This window comes from Globicephala melas, chromosome 10 (genome assembly GCF_963455315.2).
Source record: "Globicephala melas chromosome 10, mGloMel1.2, whole genome shotgun sequence".
Classification (NCBI taxonomy): Eukaryota; Metazoa; Chordata; class Mammalia; order Artiodactyla; family Delphinidae; genus Globicephala; species Globicephala melas.
Window position 1 is genome coordinate 61850875 of NC_083323.1, and position 19709 is coordinate 61870583.

At 39.3% G+C, this 19709-nt stretch overlaps 1 protein-coding gene and 1 pseudogene across 1 annotated transcript in view; both read right to left on the reverse strand.

Moving 5' to 3' along the window:
* TMPRSS12 (transmembrane serine protease 12) overlaps positions 1-18017 on the reverse strand; it is a 37057-nt gene extending 19040 nt beyond the window's left edge. The window contains exons 1-3 of the mRNA XM_060307119.1: positions 17780-18017; positions 16883-17081; positions 3126-3394 (exon numbers count right to left, since the gene is read on the reverse strand). Coding sequence (XP_060163102.1) covers positions 3126-3394; positions 16883-17081; positions 17780-18017 — 706 coding nt within the window. The remainder of the gene's footprint in view (positions 1-3125; positions 3395-16882; positions 17082-17779) is intronic.
* LOC115841321 (large ribosomal subunit protein uL29m pseudogene) lies at positions 12988-13410 on the reverse strand (annotated as a pseudogene).
* Positions 18018-19709: the final 1692 nt, after the last annotated feature.

The following is a 19709-nucleotide window of genomic DNA, read 5'->3' on the forward strand; positions in this document are numbered from 1 at the left end:
TCTAGGAACTACTTAAACTAAATTCTAACCTTGAGGCTTTCTAGTCTACTCAGAGTGATTTGGGGCATATGAGTGGTATTTGTAGTTACATATTTTCTGGGAAAATTTCTTCATTTTTTGCCTTCCATTAAGCAGTTTTCCTAGCAATCCTGGGGGTGGGGTGGGGGTTGAGGATGCTTCTGTTATATATGATTCATTTTTTAAAAAAACTTTATTTACTAATAATTATAGTTAACAGGAAGTTGCAAAGCAAGTACAGTGAGGGTCAGTGTAATCTTTACCCAGTTTCCTATAATGGTTCTATCTGTATTATTGAAGTACAATATCAAAACCAAGAAATTGACACTGGAACAATGTGTGTGTGTGTGTGTGTGTGTGTGTGTGTGTGTGTGTGTCGTTCTACACCATTTTATGGCATATGTAGATTCATGTAATCACCACCACAATCAAGATACAGAACTATTCCATCGTCACAAAGATCTCCATGCTATCTAACCTTCTTACCCCACAGCGATCAGTAATCTCTTCTCCATCTTTATAATTTTGTCCTTTTGTGAATGTTGTATAAATGGAATCACACAGTATGTGACCTTTTGAAAATTGCTTCTTTTCACTAAGCATAATGCACTTGTGACCCATCTAAGTTGTTGTGTATATCAATAGTAAATTCCTATTAACTGCTTAGTAATGTTTCATATTAAGGATATACTGCAGTGTATTTAATCATTCACTTATTGAAGGACGTTTAGGTTTTTCTAGTTTGGGGATATTACAAGTAAAGCTTTTATGAACATCTATGAACAGGTTTTTGTGTGGACTTATGTTTCATTTCTCTGGGATAAATGCCTAGGAGTGTGATTGCTGGGTTATATCGTAAGTGTATGTATGTTCACATATGTTTTTAAGAAACTGTATCTCTGCTGTTCCATGGTTACACACTTAGAATTGCTGTGTCTCCTTGGTGGATTTACCCTTATAATTATGTTATGTTCTTCACTGTCCCTGGTAATTTTCTTTGCTCTTAAGTCTACTTTATCTGATATTAATGTAGCCAGTTCTGCTTTCTTTTCCTTTTTCCCCCCCATTCCAGCTTTTCTTTTGATTAATGTTACCATGGTATGTCTTTTGCCATCCTTTTACTTACTTTTTTTTAAAAATATTTATTTATTTATTTGGTTGTGCCAGGTCTTAGTTGCAGCAGGTGTGCTCCTTAGTTGCGGCTCGCCAGCTCCTTAGTTCTGGCATTCGAACTCTTAGTTGTGGCATGCATGTGGGGTCAGTTCCCTGACCAGGGATTGAACCCAGGCCCCCTGCATTGGTAGCACAGAGTCTTAACCACTGTGCCACCAGGGAAGTCCCCATCCTTTTACTTTCAATCTACCTATATCATATTTGAAATGAACTATGTATATATGAACTATGCAGCTAGGTCTTGAGTCTGACTCAATTTTAGAGTACAGCCCTGAAGCTCCAGCTTTATGAGTGTCTCCCCACACACACTCAAGCAGGCTTTGTTCTTCAAGCCTCTGAAGGCCTATGAAACCACAGAAATCAATATTGAATGTTACCAATTTGACAAATACCCTTAAGATGAAAGGCAGCTTTTGTGCTCCAGTTATCTAAGTTCCTGTCTTCACACTCAGTCCTTGACCTATGCATTTTCTCTCTTTAATAATTTTCAGTGGGAAGGTTGGTGTATGCATGTAATCTGCCATGTTGCTGGAGAGCCAATATAATCCTCAAAACAACTCTCTGATAAGGTATTATTGCTCTCATCTTACAGATCATGAAAATGTATGACATTGTGAGACATGATATAATATAATGGAAACACATGAGTTTTGAGGCAGGCCGACCTAGGCTTGAATTTTTGACTCCTCAGTTAGCTGTGTAACTTTGGGCAATTTATTTAATCTCTTTAAAACTCAGTTTATTCACCCATATTATAATATTTCTTATAGTGTTGTTGGGGCATTAAATGAGAAATACATTAAAATGCTTAGTATTTTATTTAGTACCTAGCCCTGAATAAATAGTAGTTGCTCCTATCATCATTGTTCTAACTGTTGTAAAAGATTCAATAACCTGCCCGTGGTAATTCAGCTAGTACATGGCCAGGCTGAGATTCAGACTTAGGTCTGTGATTCTAAAGCCCATGCTCTTTTTCCTGCACCATGTCACTTTCCTTATCTTCCTTAGAAAATATTCACAGAGAAAAAAAGAAAAATAATAATTCACAGACTTTTCATACATTTATTTCTATCCTATCTAAATAATCCACAAATATTTAAATGGCTAGGTTTGGTAGAGAATAGAAAAAAAAGAGTCTCAGCACTTGATCTCATATATTGCTAAACAGACTTCAATTCCCTCAGGAGCAGATTGTATTTAATGTACTACTTAAATATTCAGGCTTTAGAATAAAGAAAAAACTTAAACTTGAGTCCCAGCTTCTCAACCTCTAAGATTCACAATTCCTGGTCTGTTAAATGGGAATAACAACATTAACTCCCTAATAGGAATATTGGGAGGATAAGATAAAATAAAGTAATATATTTAGAACAGGGCCTAAAACATGGTAAATGCTCCCAAATGGTAGCTGCTGTTATTACCAAAGGCAGAGACTGTTTTCTACATTTTTCATTCCTCCCATTAGTTCAGTCAGTCAACGATTTGTGCCTCTTTGTGCACTAAAGAAAATACATGGCAATCAACCTGTTTGATACTAAACAGTGCACTAAATAAAAAGTATACTAAATTTGATTCCTTATAGCCAGAAGCTTATTATTTAAGATAAGCAAATCTGCTACAGAGCTTGCTTCATCACCTCAGAGTCTCAGAAACTACAGAAATACTTGGAACCATCATTCTCTCTGAGAATGTCTAAAGGTTTAAGTATCTTGGCATGTATAACAAAAGAAGTCTCTATTTCTGCTTTGGAAGATAATTTTCTCTCTCCCACAAGCAAGAAAAAAAACACAGAAAATTTAAAAAGACATTTCCTTTTCACTGGTTTATAAAGACCTGTTGTTCAAACTCATGATATAAAGAGATAAAGACATACATATTCACCCTCTGCCAATCATCAGGAAAATCTGTATCAACAAAATTCAGATCATAATTACCTTTTTCTGTTGTTCTTCCCCATCCACTTATAAAACACTTCGTGTTTCGGTTCAGTCTTTGGAAAACACCAAAAGGTAGACAGATAGGCTGAATATAATCATTATATCTCACTGCTTTTTTTAAATGAAAAAGCGCAATATCATTTTCATAAGATTCCACATCGAAGTCTGGATGGATAATGATTGCTTTAACTTTCATCATCTTGGAGTGTGGCTGACGCCCACCTATATTATTAGTTCCAATCACAACTCTCCACATTACAGGATCTCTGAAAGAAAGTAAATGTTCTTATCTTAAACAGGTATTTAACTAAGTAAATATTCTTAATCTCCCACTAGTTTTTGTTTTTCTCATGTTAGATTAATAACAAAAAAATTAATCCTACTTTCATGTGACAAAGTCATAGCAAGTAAAAACCTAAATATTGTGATGTAGGAAAAGAGAAAAAGATCAATGGGACAGAAAGTCCCAAACGGATTCAAGTACATGAGAATTTAATATATGGTAGCAATTCTTACCAATGGACAAATGGATGAATTATTCAGTAAATGGTATTGGGACAACTAGCTAACTAACAAACTAGTTTGAAAAGTGAAATAAAATTAAATCCCTGAAAAATTATTAAACACTAAAATAAACTCCAAATGGATTAAATATTTAAATGCACGAATCTTTTAAATAAAGACTTCCTATCTTTTAGAGATACGTAAAGTGGTATGTCTGAGATTTCTTTCAAAATAATTAGAGGGGGAGTTGGCAAGAATAAAGATGAAACAAGATCAGCCATGAGTTGATAAACTGAAGCTGCATATTATGCATATGGGAATTCATTAAACTATTTACTTTTACAAATTTTTGAAATTTTAGAATGAAACATTTGGATATTAAATTAGGATGAGAAGTTTAAAAATTAAACCAGAAAGAAAATATAGATGAATACATAACATTGTTATGGAAAGGATGCCACCAGGGAAGCCCAAATTTGCCTTTTTGTAATTCTATTTGAGCAAGTTGGAACATTCCACTGGACTATATCTCAGTGAGAAAGGACTTTATAAAGCATGACACTAAATATAAAAGAAGCAACTAATGGATCTTGACGTCTTTAAAAGCAAAAAGCAAGCAGAAATCAAACCAAACCAAAAAAGTCTTCTGTAGGTCAAAAATCAACAGTTAAAACCCCAAGTGGTTAATACTTATTGCATGTGAAATTTACAAATGCCGAAATTCCTTTCACCCTTCAAATTGGCAGAGTGTGTGTATTTAATGATTATGCTCAGTGCAGACAAGAGTCAGAGGAACAAAGTTACTCTTATTCACTGAGGAATATATAAATAGATAGGCACTCTGGCAGCATGTACCAATAGCCTATAAAAGTTGCATTGATTTTGACACTGCAATTCTACTTCCTAGAATTTATTCCAAGGAAATAGAAGATAATTAGCTATCTTAAAATTGGACTAGGTAACCTCTAAAAAGTTTGTAAAAATGTTTATACAGTCCTAGTTCTATAGTGTTTAAAAAGAAATTGTAGCTTAAATGCTTTAAGCTGCTTTAAAAAAATGATGTTTGGGCTTCCCTGGTGGCGCAGTGGTTGGGAGTCCGCCTGCCGATGCAGGGGACGCGGATTCGTGCCCCGGTCCAGGAGGATCCCACGTGCCGCAGAGCGGCTGGGCCCGTGAGCCATGGCTGCTGAGCCTGTGCGTCCGGAGCCTGTGCTCCACAACGGGAGAGGCCACAACAGTGAGAGGCCCACGTACCGCAAAAAAAAAAAAAAAAAAAAAAAAAAAAGTTTCTTTTCCAAATGTATACAATTTATCTTTCTTGAATTAAAATTTTTTCCCGTTTTATTGAGAAATAATTGACATACATCACTAAGTTTAACGTGTACTGCATGTTGGTTTGATTTACATATATTGTAAAGCGATTACCACAATAGGTTTAGTTAACATCCATTATCTCATATAGATACAATAAAAAGGAAAGCTGGTGATGAAAACTCTTAGGATCTACTCTCTTAACAATTTTCCTATATCATACAGCAGTGTTAACTATAGTCATCATGTTGTACATTACATTCCTAGTCCTTATTTCTCTTATAAGGGAAGTTTATACCATTTGACCACCTTCCTCCAATATCCCCTCCCCCCACATCCTGCCTCTGGTAACCAACCACAAATCCCATCTCTTTCTCTAAATTTGGTGGGGAATTTTTGTTTGTTTATTTTTATTTGTTTCTACTTATAACTGAGATCCTGCAGTATTTATTTGTCTTTTTTTGTCTGACTTATTTCACTTAGCATGATGCCTTCACGGTCCATCCTCAATGTCACAGATGGTAGGATTTCCTCATTATTTATGGCTGAATTACACACACACACACACACACACACACACACACACACACACACCCCACGTCTTCTTTATCCATTCATCTATCAGTGGACACTTAGATTATTTCCGTGTCTTAGCTGTTGTAAATAATGCTGCTATGAAATGGGGTGCAGATATTTTTTCAAGTTAGTGTTTTCATTTCTTTTGGATATATTCCCAGAAGTAGAATTGCTGGATCTTGTGATAGTACTATTTTTAAGTTTTTGAGGAACCTCCATACTGTTTTCCATAGTGGATATACCAATTTACACACTCCCATCAGTGGTGCACAAGTGTTCCCTTTCCTCCACATCCTCCCCTTGATGATGGCCATTGTGAGGTGATATTTCATTGCAGTTTTAATTTGCATTTCCCTAATGACTAGTGAGTTGAGCATCTTTTCACTTACCTGTTGGCCATTCATATATCTTCTTTGGAAAAATGTCGATTCAGATCCTTTACCCATTTTTAAAATTGGATTATTTATTTTTTTTTGCTATTGAGTTGTATGAGTTCTTTATATATTTTGGATATTAACGCCTTATCAAATAGATGATGTGCAAATATTTTTCCCATAGGTTATCTTTTCACTTTGTTCATATTTTCTTTTTCTGTGTGGTTTTTTTAGTTTGATGTAGTCCCACTTGTTTATTTTTTATTTTGTTGCTTGTGCTTTAGGTGTGATTTCCAAAAAATCATTACCAAGACCTATGTCAAGGAGGTCTTTTTCCTGTGTTTTCTTCTAGGAATTTCATGGTTTCAGGTCCTACATTTAAGTCGTTAATCCATTTTGAGTTAATTTTTGTTAATGGGGTCAAGTTTCATTCTTTTCCATGTGAATATCCAATTTTCCCAGCACCATTTATTGAAGAGACATTCTTTTCTCCACTGAGTATGCTTGGCTCTCTTGTCAATTATTAGTTGACTGTATGTGCTTGGGGTTTTTTTCTGGGCTATCAATTCTGTTCCATGGTCTATTTGTTTTTATGCCAGCACCATACTGTTCTAATTACTATAGCTTTATAGTATATCTTGAAATCAGGAAGTGCGATGCCTCTGTTTTTTTTGTTCTTTGGATTCAGGATTTCTTTGGCTATTCAGGGTCTTTTTTGATTTCACATAATTTTTAAGGGTGTTTTGTCTATTTCTGCAAAAAGTGCCATTGGAATCTTGATAGGGATTGCACTGAACCTATAGATGGCTTTTGGTAGTACTGACAGTTGAATAATATTAATTCTTCCAATCCGTGAACATACCTTTCCATTTGCTAGTGTCTTCTTTATTCCTAAGTATTTTATTGTTTCTGATGCTGTTGTAAATGTAATCAATTCTTTTATTTCTTTTTCAGAGAATTCATTGTTAGTGTATAGAAATGCTATTGATTTTTGCGTGCTAATTTTGTACCCTGCAACTGAATTCTTGGATTAGTTCTAATGGTTTTTTGGTTGTGTCTTGGGATTTTCTATATATAAAATCATGTCACTTGCAAATAGAAACAATTTTACTTCTTTTCCAGTTCTCATACCTTTTATTTCTTTTACTTGCCTTATTATTATTATTTTTTTGTGGTACGCGGGCCTCTCACTGTTGTGGACTCTCCTGTTGCGGAGCACAGGCTCCGGACGCGCAGGCTCAGCGGCCATGGCTCATGGGCCCAGCTGCTCTGCGGAGTGTGGGATCTTCCTGGACCAGGGCATGAACCCGTGTCCCCTGCATCAGCAGGCGGACTCTCAACCACTGCGCCACCAGGGAAGCCCTACTTGCCTTATTTTTTAAAAAAATATTTATTTATTTATTTATTTTGGCTGTGCCAGGTCTTAAGTTGTGGCATGCGGGATCTTTAGTTGTGAAATGTGGGCTCTTAGTTGCGGCATGCCTGTGGGATCTAGTCCCCTGACCAGGGGTCGAACCCAGGCCCCCTGCATTGGGAGTGTGGAGTCTTACCCACTGGACCACCAGAGAAGTCCCTCTTTTACTTACCTTATTGCTCTAGCTAGGACTTCCAGTACTATGTTGAATGGGAGTGCGAGAGTGGGCAGCCTTGTCTTGTTCCTGATCTTAGAGGAAAAGCTTGCAACCTTTCAGCATTGAGTATGATGTTAGCTGTGGGCTTGTCATGTATGGTCTTTCTTATGTTGAGATATGTTCCTTCTATGCCTAATTTCCTAAGTATTTTATCATGAATGGATGTTGAATTTTGTCAAATGCTTTTTCTGTGGCTATTGAGATGATCATATGATTCTTTTCTTTCATTCTATTAATGTAATGTATCACATTGATTGATTTGCACATGTTGAACTATCCTTGCCTCCCAGGGAGAAATCCCACTTGATCATGGTGAACAATGCATCCTTTTAATGTGCTGCTGAATTTGGTTTGCTAGTGTTTTGTTGAGAATGCTGCATATATATTCATCAAGGATATTGTTCTGTAGTTTTCTTTTCTAGTAATGTCCTTATCTGTCTTTGGTATTTGTAATGCTGGACCTTGTAAAATGAGTTTTGGGAGATTCCTTCCTCTTCAATTTTTTGGAAGAGTTTGAGAAGGACTGGTGTTAATTCTTCTTTAAACATTTGATAAAATTCACCAATGAGCCGTCCGGTCCTGGGGTTTTCTTCTTTGGGAAATTTTTGATTACTGACTCAACTCCTTACTAGTAATTGGTCTATTTAGATTTTCTGTTTCTTTCTGATTCAGTCTTGGTAGGTTGTATGTTTCTAAGATTTTTTTCATTACTTCTAGGTTATCCAGTTTGTTGGCATCTGGTTGTTTACAGTAGCCTCTTACGACCCTTTGTATTTCTGTGGTATAAGTTGTAATGTCTCCTTTTTCATTTATAAGTTTGTTGATTTGGGTTCTCCCTCTTCTTTTCCTTGGTAAAGCTAGCTAAGGGTTTGTCAGTTTTGTCTATCTTTTCAAAGAACCAACTGTTATTTCGGTTAATCTTTTATTTTTATTATTATTTTATTTATTTTTGGCTGCATTGGGTCTTCGTTGCTGCGTGCGGGCTTTCTCTAGTTGTGGCGAGCGGGGGCTACTCTTCGTTGCAGTGCACAGGCTTCTCATTGCAGTGGCTTCTCTTGTGGAGCACAGGTTGTAGGCACACAGACTTCAGTAGTTGCAGCACGCGGGCTCAGTAGTTGCGGCACGCAGGCCCTAGAGCACGCAGGCTTCAGTAGTTGTGGCGTATGGGCTCAGTAGTTGCAGTGCACAGGCTCTAGGGTGTGTGGGCTCTGTAGTTGTGGCGCACAGGCTTAGTTGCTCTGTGGCATGTGGAATCTTCCCAGACCAGGGATCGAGCCCATGTCCCCTGCATTCGCAGGTGGATTCTCAACCACTGTGCCACCAGGGAAGTCCCTGGTTAATCTTTTATATTGTTTTTTTGTTATCTATTTAATTTATTACTGCTCTAATCTTTATTATTTCCTTCCTTCTAATTTTAGGGTCATCTTTTTCTAGTTCTTTAAGGTGTAGAGGTAGGTCGTTTATTTGGGATCGTCTTGCTTCTTTTTTTCTTTATTTTTTGCGGTACACGGGCCTCTCGCTGTTGTGGCCTCTCCCATTGCGGAGCACAGGCTCCGGATGTGCAGGCTCAGCGGCCATGGCTCACGGGCCCAGCTGCTCCGTGGCATGTGGGATCTTCCCAGACCAGGGCACGAACCCGCGTCCCCTGCATCGGCAGGAAGACTCTCAACCACTGCGCCACCAGGGAAGCCCTGTCTTGCTTCTTAATGTATGCATTTATTGCTCTGAACTTCCCTCTTAAAACTGCTTTTGCTGCATAAGTTGTGTTTCCATTTTTGTCTCAAGATACTTTTTAATTTCTTCTTTGATCCACTGGTTCTTTTTTTTTAGGAGAGAGTGTTGTTTAATTTCCATGTAGTCATGAATTTTCCAGTTTTCCTCTTTTATTGATTTCTACTTTCATGCCATTGTGGTCAGAGAAGATCCTTGGTATGGTTTCAATCTTCTTGAAGTTGCTAAGACTTGTTTTGTGGCCTAACATATGGTCTGTCCTCGAAAATGTTCTATGTGTACTTGAGAAATACTCTGCTGCTGTTGGTTGGAATGTTCTGTGTATGTCTCTTAAGTCCACCTTGGTCTACAGTGTTATTTAAATCTGCTATTTCCTTACTGATTCTCTATCTGGATGATCTGTCCGTTGTTGAGAGTGGGATATTAAAGTCCCCAACTATTATCAAATTGCTGTTTATTTCTCCCTTTAACTCTGTTAGTTTTTGCTTTATATATCTAGGTGCTCCAACGTTGGATGCATAAATATTTACAATTGTTATATCTTCTTGATGGATTGACCCCTTTACCGTTGTGTGGTGACCTTTTTTTGTTTCTTTTTACCATTTACATTTAAAGTCTATTTTGTCTAATATAAGTACAACTACCCCTGCTTTTTTGGGGTTACCATTTGCTTGAATGTCTTTTTCTATCCCTTCACTCTCAGTCTATGTGTGCCTTTAAAGCTAAAGTGAGTCCCTTGTAGGCAGCATATTGTTGGAGAAAGACTTTTCTGAACAGACAAAAGCTGAGAGAGTTCATTACCACTAGACTAGCCTTACAAGAAATGCTAAAGGAAGTTCTTTGACTGAAAGTAAAAGGACACTAATTAACATCATAAAGACATTAAAAGGTAGTGCAAAACTCACTGGTAATGGTAAATATATAGCCAAACTTAGATTCTGTAATTTGGTAATAGTGGTGCATAATTTACTTACAACTTTAAAAGTTAAAGGAATTAATATAGTAAAAATAACTATAATAACACTAATCTATTAGTTACACATTATAAAAAATATGTAAATCATAACAGCAATAACCTAAAATGTAAGGTAGAGGAGAAGCAAAAGTGTAAAGTTTAGGAATTCTATTGAAGTTAAGTTGCTAACAGCTTAAAATAGTGTGTTATAATTTTAAGATAGTTTATGTAAGCTTCTTGATAACCTCAAGGTAAAAACCTGTAGGAATTACACAAAAGGACTTGATAAAGAAATCAAAGCATACTGATACCAAAAGACATCAAAACACAAAAAAGACAGCAGGCTAAGAAACAGGGAACAGTGGATCTAGAAAACAACCAGAAAACAATTAATAAATGGTGATAGTAAGTCCTTACCTAGCAATAATTACTTTAAAATTAAACAGATTAAATTCTCCAATCAAAAGACATAGAATGGCTAAATCAACTTATATTACTTACCTATTTCAATTTATATTCAGACCGTGAGATTAAAAAACAGGTTATATACACTGAAAAGTACAAAACATTGCTGAAAGAAATTAAAGAAGACAAATAAATGGAAAGACATCCCTTGTTCATGTATTGGAAGACTTAATATTGTTAAAATGACAGTACTACCCAGAATGATCTATAGATTCAATGAAATACCTATAAAAATCCCAGTGATGCTTTTGCAGAAATAAGAAACCCATCCTAAGATTCATATGGAATATCAAAAGACCCCAAATAGCCAAAATAATCTTGAAAAAGAAGAATAAAGTTGGAGGACCATACTTCCTGATTTCAAAACTTACTGAAAAGCTACAATAACTGAAACAGTGTGATACTAGCATAAGGGCAGATATATATACCAATGGAAAATAGAGAGCCCAGAAATACACCCTTGCATATGTGGCCAATTGATTTTCAACAAGAGTGCCAAGATAATTCAATGGAGAAAGGAAAGGCTTTTCAACAAATGGTGCTGGGAGAATTGGATATCTACATACAAAAGAATGAAATTGGACCCTTATACCATATGCAAAAGTTAACTCAAAATAGATCAAAGACCAAAATATAAGAACAAAACTATAAAACTCTTAGAAGAAAACACAGAAAAGCTTCATGATATTGGATTTGGCAGTGATTCTTGGGTATGACACCAAAAGCACAGGCAACAAAAGAAAAAAATAGATAAATTGGACTTGATCAAAATTAAAAACTTGTGCATCAAAGGACACTTTCAAGAGAGTGAAAAGACAACCCACAGAATTGGAGAAAATATTTGTATATCATATATTTGACAAGGGATTAATATCTAGAATATATAAAGCACTCCTACAGCTCAACATCCACAAAAAATCCAGACAGCCGAGTTCAAAAATGGGCAAAGGACTTGAATAGACGTTTCTCCACAGAAGAAATATAGGACTGCCCTGTTGGTCCAGTAGTTAAGAATCCGTGCTTCCACTGCAGGGGGCACGGGTTCGATCCCTGGTCCAGGAGCTAAGATCCTGCATGCCACATGGTGTGGCCAAAAATAAAATAAACCTTAAAAAAACAGAAGAAATACAAATGGCCAGAAATCACATGGAAAGATGCTCAACATCACTAATCATTAGGGAAATGTGACTCAAAACCACAATGAGGGACTTCCCTGGTGGCGCAGTGGTTAAGAATCCACCTGCCAATGCAGGGGACCATGGGTTCAAGCCCTGGTCCGGGAAGATCCCACATGCTGTGGAGCACCTAAGACCATGCGCCACAACTACTGAGCCTGTGCTGTAGAGCCTGTGAGCCACAACTACTGAGCCGGAGCGCCTAGAGCCCATGCTCCGCAGCGAGAGAAGCACCGCAATGAGAAGCCCATGAACCGCAACGAAAAGTAGCCCCCACTCGCCGCAACTAGAGAAAGCCTGCGCGCAGCAATGAAGACCCAACGCAGCCAAAAATAAATAAATTAATTAATTAAAACAACAGAACCACAATGAGATACCACTTCATGCTCATTCAGATAGTTACCATAGTAATAGTGTAAGTAATGAACTAGGGATATGGAGACTGGTATTCTGAATCTACTTCTCATCAGTGGGGAGTATTGGGGGACAAAAAGAAGCAAATTTAAGAGATACCGCACAGAGAGAGTCAGCTAACTGTCGAGGTAATGGGACTGTTGGTGAGGCTGTTATCTGAGAAAATAGAGAAGGGATAGAATTAGAGGGAAGATTTTTTTTTTAATAAGATGGGAATTTAAACTTTATACCTGATTTTGACCACTTCCAGATTTAGCATGCCATAATAACACTTAGAACAGTTGATAGTCAGTTTTTAAAAATTAATTATTTTTGCCCGCGTTGGGTCTTCGTTCTGTGCGCAGGCTTTCTCTAGTTGCAGCGAGCAGGGGCTACTCTTTGTTGCGATGTGTGGGCTTCTCATTGCGATGGCTTCTCAATGGAGCACGGGCTCTAGGCAGGCTCAGTAGTTGTGGCTCTTAGGCTCTAGAGAACGGGATCGGTAGTTGTGGCACACGGGCTTAGTTGCTCTGCGGCATGTGGGATCTTCCTGGACCAGGGCTCGAACCCATGTCCCCTGCATTGGCAGGCGGATTCTTAACCTCTACGCCACCAGGGTAGTCCCAGTTGATAGTCATTTGACTAAAAACACAAGTTATTTATAAACCACTTAGTATGTATTCACTTTTGTATATAGATTGTAATCCAAGAAAAACAAAATGGTAAATTAAAAGTTCAGATGTCTTAGATAAGACTTGATTTCTGGGCTTCAGAAAGATGTGGAAACTTTTCCTGAAGAAAATTTTCTTTCTTGCTTGCTAAACTTGTCTTCCTTGCTTTGATGCAGGCTTGTTTCTCAATTCTCAATCTGACAAAACGTTTCACCTAGGGCACTGCAAAGAATCGTTTTCTATTGTTTCCTTTATTTAGGTACCAAGGTATAGGCCACTGCTTGAACTTGTGCCAGATGATTCTTCGAAAGATGTCTCTTCTCCAAGAACCAGGTCTAGCTTTTTCTTGACCAGTCTGAAGAATTCTGAGGGCATCTTCCGTTTCCTGGACAACTTTATCTAATGTATCCATGGAATCTACTACCTTTTCTAACTGCTTCAGACTTGGCATTGGCAATCTCTGCTGCTTAGCCTCCTGCTCTAGAGTTAGGAGCATGTTTCTTTCAGGAGAACATACCAAAGTTTATGTAAATCTTCATGACTTTTGTTCCTTAATTGCTGACAGGTCCATGAAGCTCCCTGTGCTAGCAGGGGCCTGAGGACTTATTAACAACCTGAAAGCCTTCAGGGCTGCTGAGACTGTTCTCTAGAGGAAAGAGTTTAAAAGTTCATGTTTGGACTTGTTGGGAATGTGACTCCAGTATATACGTATAGTAGGGAGCTGGAAATACGACTCAGCTGGAGAGACTTGGGAGTTGCCAGGACATGGTGACTCCTAAAACAGAAGTAGATGAGACATCTCTAGGGAAGAGTACAGATGATAAGGCAAGAGGATAGAAGGTGGAACTCTTGAAAATACTGCCACTTAAAAGAAGACAAAGACTCAAGGAATAAGGAAAAAAATTTTTTTAAGGTAGAGAATAGTGGTGTCTTAAAAATCAAGAAAAGAGATCAGAGGGAATTCCCTGGCAGTCCAGTGGCTAGGAATCCGAGCTTTCACTGCTGAGGGCCCGGGTTCAATTCCTGGTTGGCGAACTAAGATCCCACAAGCCGTGCGGCATGGCCAAAAAAAAAAAAAAAAAAAAGATGTAGAACAGCAGTCAACTTTGCCAAATGTTATACAGATGAAATAGGATGGGGATTGAGTAGAGGTCATTGGATTTGGCATAGAGGTGGGTCTTTAATAGTGTGTTCTGGCTACAAAAATCAGACTGCAATTGGGATTTTATGAGTCAATGCAGGTGAAGCAAAAGGGAGTCTTTCTTTCAAGGAGTCTAGTAGTGAAAGGAAGAATAGAAACAGGTAGGGTTTGTTTGTTTGCTAAATAACGATGAGGTGACCTAAACATGTTTGAAGGCTGTAGGGAAGAAGCAAGAGGAAAATACTGAAAAATACTAAAGAGACAATGAGGTGTAATGAAACAGCTATAGACTTGAGACTAGGTTTAAATCAATAGGTTGCCACTTTACAGCAATGTGGTCTTGGGAAAATTACCAAATATCTCTGATCTCTGACTCCTCAGGTGTGAAATGGAGATAACAGCTATCTCAGAGGGCTACTGGGAGGGCTTTTTTTAAATACAGAGTTATATGTAACATTCTTAAACAGTACCTAATCTCAGAGCAGGTCTTTCATGTTATAAGAAGGAATAAGGGATAACTGATGGTGCAAGGTTTAGGAAATGAGGGGGAACAGGAATAGAAGTGGCAGAGTCTTCTGAGACAGGAGGTACTCCTGAAAAATACAGACTATGCCTCAGTAATGTCGACTTCCTCAGCACCTAGCCCAGTCCCTAGCATATAATATACATTTAGTAAATGTTTGTTGAGTAAAGGGGTAAAAATATCAATAAGATTTAGCCTTGAGAATTGTTAAGTGGAATATTAATATTATCTTCAAATGCTTGGAAGAGTAATGAGGTTTAATATATATGGCTTCAGAAGGCAGAATGAAAATCAAGACACTTAGTTCAACATAAGGAAAGGCTTTCTAAGAAATAAAGCTGCACAAAACTTAAATGAAATTCTTTCCAAGGTAGCAGTTCATCATCACAAGAGGTGTTTCAAGTAGAGAGCCAAATGATATAGTTATGGTTATGTGTGTGGATTTTCATTATGACACACCTGGATTTGATCCCTGATTTCACTGTTTTCCAGTCAGGGTCTCCCTACAGTAAAGAGTGGTTGTGAAGAGTAGTGGAAATTGTGTCTGAAAATATGCCTGACTCAATGCATTAAAGCAATAGTTATTTCAGACTAGAGAACCCTTTACTTCAATATTTTAAGAAGGATTCATATACAGGACAGAGAATTGAACCACACCTTTATAATACCTCTTTGAACTCTAAGATTTTATGACAATATAACAAAGCTATATTATTTGACCAAGGTGGTATATCTAGTAGGTTCTGGAATCTTACTTAAAGCCACTGTACCACAAAGTGTCAGAGGAGGACTAGTATACAGGTCGCCCCTCTCCAAATGCATTGTTCTCCCCACGTGTCAAAGGAACAGACTAGGGCTTCCCTGGTGGCGCAGTGGTTGAGAGTCCGCCTGCCGATGCAGGGGACGTGGGTTCGTGCCCCGGTCCGGGAAGATCCCACATGCCGCGGAGCAGCTGCGCCCGTGAGCCATGGCCGCTGATCCTGCGTGTCCGGAGCCTGTGCTCCACAACGGGAGAAGCCACAGCAGTGAGAGGCCCGCGTACCGCAAAAAAAAAAAAAGGAACAGACTAGTAAAGGCCCAATATCAGGACTTAATAGGTGAGAAGAGCTTTTCCAAGAATCTTCAAATCATACCAAGCAGGCTTTTCCTTCCTTGGTTTAAGGTTTGAAAGCTGTTGAAAAGCAGTTTTTAAAGACAGCATTTTAGGAAAGAGTTGTAAGACACCCACACCTGAAAGACCAGAATTGATTTCTAACTCTGAAGCTGTTTTCTACATCTTTTTCTATACCCTTGGGTTTATACCTCAATAGCTTCCCATTTTTCTGATCTCTAGTCCTCAAGAGGCCAACTTGTGGAACTGAAATGCATGTTTTTTAAATGTGGTAAACAGATTAAAAGATTAAAACCTTAGGAACCCCATCAGGCCAGTTACCCTCAGTTGAATTTTGAAGTTGTTGTTAGTTTTTCTTAGAGACTTTTCATTCTTCTCCCAGATAGCTCATAAAAATTAGAGACTAAAGAGAGACTGTATGACAGGTACCACGGTTTTCCACAGTATTTATCTTAGAGCTTCATTTTAAATGTTAGGAGGGTCATAAAGTTCTATTACAACTGTGGTAAATCTATTTCTCCAAGACTGACATCATCCATAGACTCAATAAATATTTATTATGTCTCCTGTAAAGCAGGCCAACTCCTGTATTAGTACCAGAAATACAAAATAAAACATGTAGTCCTTGTCTTCATGGACTTGTCTCACCATGATCTAATGGTGAGAAAGACAAATACATGATTACAATACAGTAATTTTTAAAGCTAAAAGAAATGCTATTTATTATTTAAAGCAAGGTCCAACAAACTACAACCCACAGGCCAAATCTGGCCTGTCTCCTATTTTAATATAGCCCATAAACAAAGAATGTTTTTTACACTTTTAAATGGTTGGGGAAAACCCAAAATGACAAAATAGGATTTTGTTCAGATTTCAGTGTTCATAAATAGTTTTATTGCATCACAGCACACTCATTCAGTGATGTATCATCTACGACCACTTTGGTTCTACTGTGACAGAGTTGAGTCTGGCCTGCAAAGCCTAAAATATTTACTGTCTTTACAGAAAACGTTTGTTGACCTCTGACTTAAAGGATTTATTTCAACAAATATTCAGTGTACTATTCAGTGTAAGGCATTATGGCTACCTGGAAACATATCGCTTAACTGAACATGGCTGAAGTCAAGTGGTCCTTCGCCACTTCAAAATATCCCCCAAGAGCATAAAATAAGAGTTCTGTTCTGAATACATACCTAGTGTCCTTATTAGTGCAGTGGGCAGCCGTGAGGACCCATCTATTTTTCACTAAGCTTCCCGCACATACATGAGCACGATATCTGCCAGATTGAATCTGTAGGCTAACTAGCCATGGCCATGCGCCAATTTGAGCTTCTGTGCCCCCTACAATCCGAGACCCCTGGAACATACTTGCAAGTGGTGCTGTTCCACAATCTAAAAATAAAAATGATACATTATTTGGACTGAACATATTATTATATGTATTACTTTATAATCTTAACACGTTAATGTAATATTTGAAATCCTATTTAAAAAACGCATAAAGCAAGCTGGATACCTAAGCCATGCCCATATTTTGAAAAAAGATCTTAGAGAGCTAAGACAAACATGTCTTAATTGCTTACTCACAAATAGAAAGACATTAAATCAGCACAATTCATCCATTTTAAAACTCTTCTCCTGAGAAGTATAACCATGAGGCAAGTTTCTCTGGCCAGGTATCGTATTTTTCCCCTGTGTGAAACGGCCACTAAAAGAGCCTGGGACTGGTCAACCAAGAGCTACAAGTTCTAATACTTGCCATTTAACTTGTTGGGTTAATTCTTCTTAACTGTAGTATGAAAAAGTCACCTAACAGCCCTTTCATCTTTGAATTCCAATGAATTATTAGTCTGTAAAATGGGAATGACAAAGCCCAGAATGTTTTGAGGCGCATATACAGACGCAGAAGTGTATGGCATTTTTACTATTAGTACTACTACTCCAGTCATTAAAATCGGGCTGCTTGGATCCGTAAATTTTTAGTTAAAGGCAGCTGGAAAAACAGAAAAGGAGGGCCCCAAATTCAAATACTACTTAAGTGGGGAAAAGGCAAGGACGACTGTCCAAAGAGAAGAACGAACAGATACTGCCTTTTGCGTTCAACCCTTCCTCTTCCGGGGCCTGGGGCTCCTGCGCCCTGGGCCTCCCACTCATGGCTTCGGGCCACCTCCGACCTCCGGCCTGTTCCTGCGAGGAGCCATGCCCACTCCTTTCAGAGAGTGGGTAGTGTTCTGAGCATATGAGAGCGCCCCCCAGGAACAACAGCGCTGCGCTCAGGAGTCCCAGCCCCATGTCGGAACTCCTGGTGGGCAAGATGGCGGCAGGCATTTCCTGCCCGCCCCCCCTGCCCCCTTCCCCCAGCCCGCGAGCCTGTGGGCCCTCGGCCTGAGCAGCCCGGCAGAGGAGGTGGGCGAGGTGGGCGACGCGGGAGCTGTGCGGCTGGGTAGGTGCAGGGGCGGGGTGGGGGGCGACGTCACACAACCGAAGTAGGCGAGGGGTTTTGATGGGGGCTGAGGCCTGTGAGGCTGCGGAAGTGCCCGGATGAGTCAAGGCCTCAGCCGGTGTTCTGGTTACGCGACCAATGAAATGTCTCGCCCTCAGCCAGAATCTGGGGATTCGCTAACTGGCGAGACCTTCCTGAGCCAGATCTACACACTTAGATGGTACAGTAGGACTGTTGTGGTGAGAGGGGAGCTGCTGGAACCTCTGGAGCAGCTCAGACTTCAAGGCCAGGAAGGCTTCCTGAAGTAAGAGCACCTAAACTGAAGTGGGTAAGCTGGGGAAGGGAGACGTAAAGCAGAAGGCAAAGCAAGTGTAGAGGTTGGGATTTGAGACAATGTGGGCGTTGGGGGAGCCCAATTTCTGTAATGCACATTGATCTCATCATTAATTGTTCTGTAGTAGTTTACCTTCGACTGGTCACCTCAGGGTGAGCTGATTAAATCAAATGTAAGGACCTGCAGGGACATCCCTGGTGGTCCAGTGGTTAAGACTCCATGCTTCTGCTACAGGGGGCGCGGGTTCATGCCTCCAAGCGCACCCCCCAACCCCAGAATTTAAGAACCTGCCTGGAAGTTGAGGACAAAGCCTGACTAAACGTCACTGCACCCACCCCCACCCCAAACACACACACATACACACACACACACACACACACACACACACACACACACACACACACACACACACACACACACACACACACACACACACACACACACACACACACCAGTCCCCAGCCTGAGAGGTACATTATTCCTTGCACCATCAGAACCCCCAAGATGCCCCTTGACATTACAAACACTGTGGGAAAAGAGCACAGAGAAGTGGCTCCAGTTAATCGATCCACTGAACACGTAGGTATTAACCTCATACTACGTACCATACACCAAAATAAGTATCATATCATGGGAGGTGTGTTAAGACCTGGCCCTCTGACCCAGAGAACTTTATAACTTGGCTAGAAGAGAAAATCAGGGGTAATTCACTTGGAGAACAAAGAAGGAAGCCATGACACCCAAGCCTAATATGAATTCAGACACAAGGGATTGGTGTGGGCTGTGGCAGTCTGGGAAGGCTCCCTGCAGGAGGGGAATGTGAGCTGGACCTAGGTAGAGGGGGAAGATCAAGAAGAGGAAGGAGATGTAGTGAAGACAGACTAAGCAAAGGTATGGATATGTATTTGTGTTTCTCCAGAGAAACAGAACCGATAGGATATATAGAGATATATAAGAGGAGATTATTTATGGGAATTGGCTCTCCCAATTATGGAGGCCGAGAAGTCTCATGATATGCCCTCTGCAAGCTGGAAAACCAGTGGTATAAATCAGTCCCAAACGAAAGCCCGGAGAACCACGAGCTCTGATGTGGGAGGGCAGGAAAGATGGATGTCCCAACTCAAGAAGAAAGGAGAAATTGCCCTTGGTGCACCTTTTTGTTCTGTCTGGGCCCTCAGTGAATTGGAGTGAACGATACCCATCCAACATTGGTGACGGCAGGTCTTCTTTACTCAGTCTACTA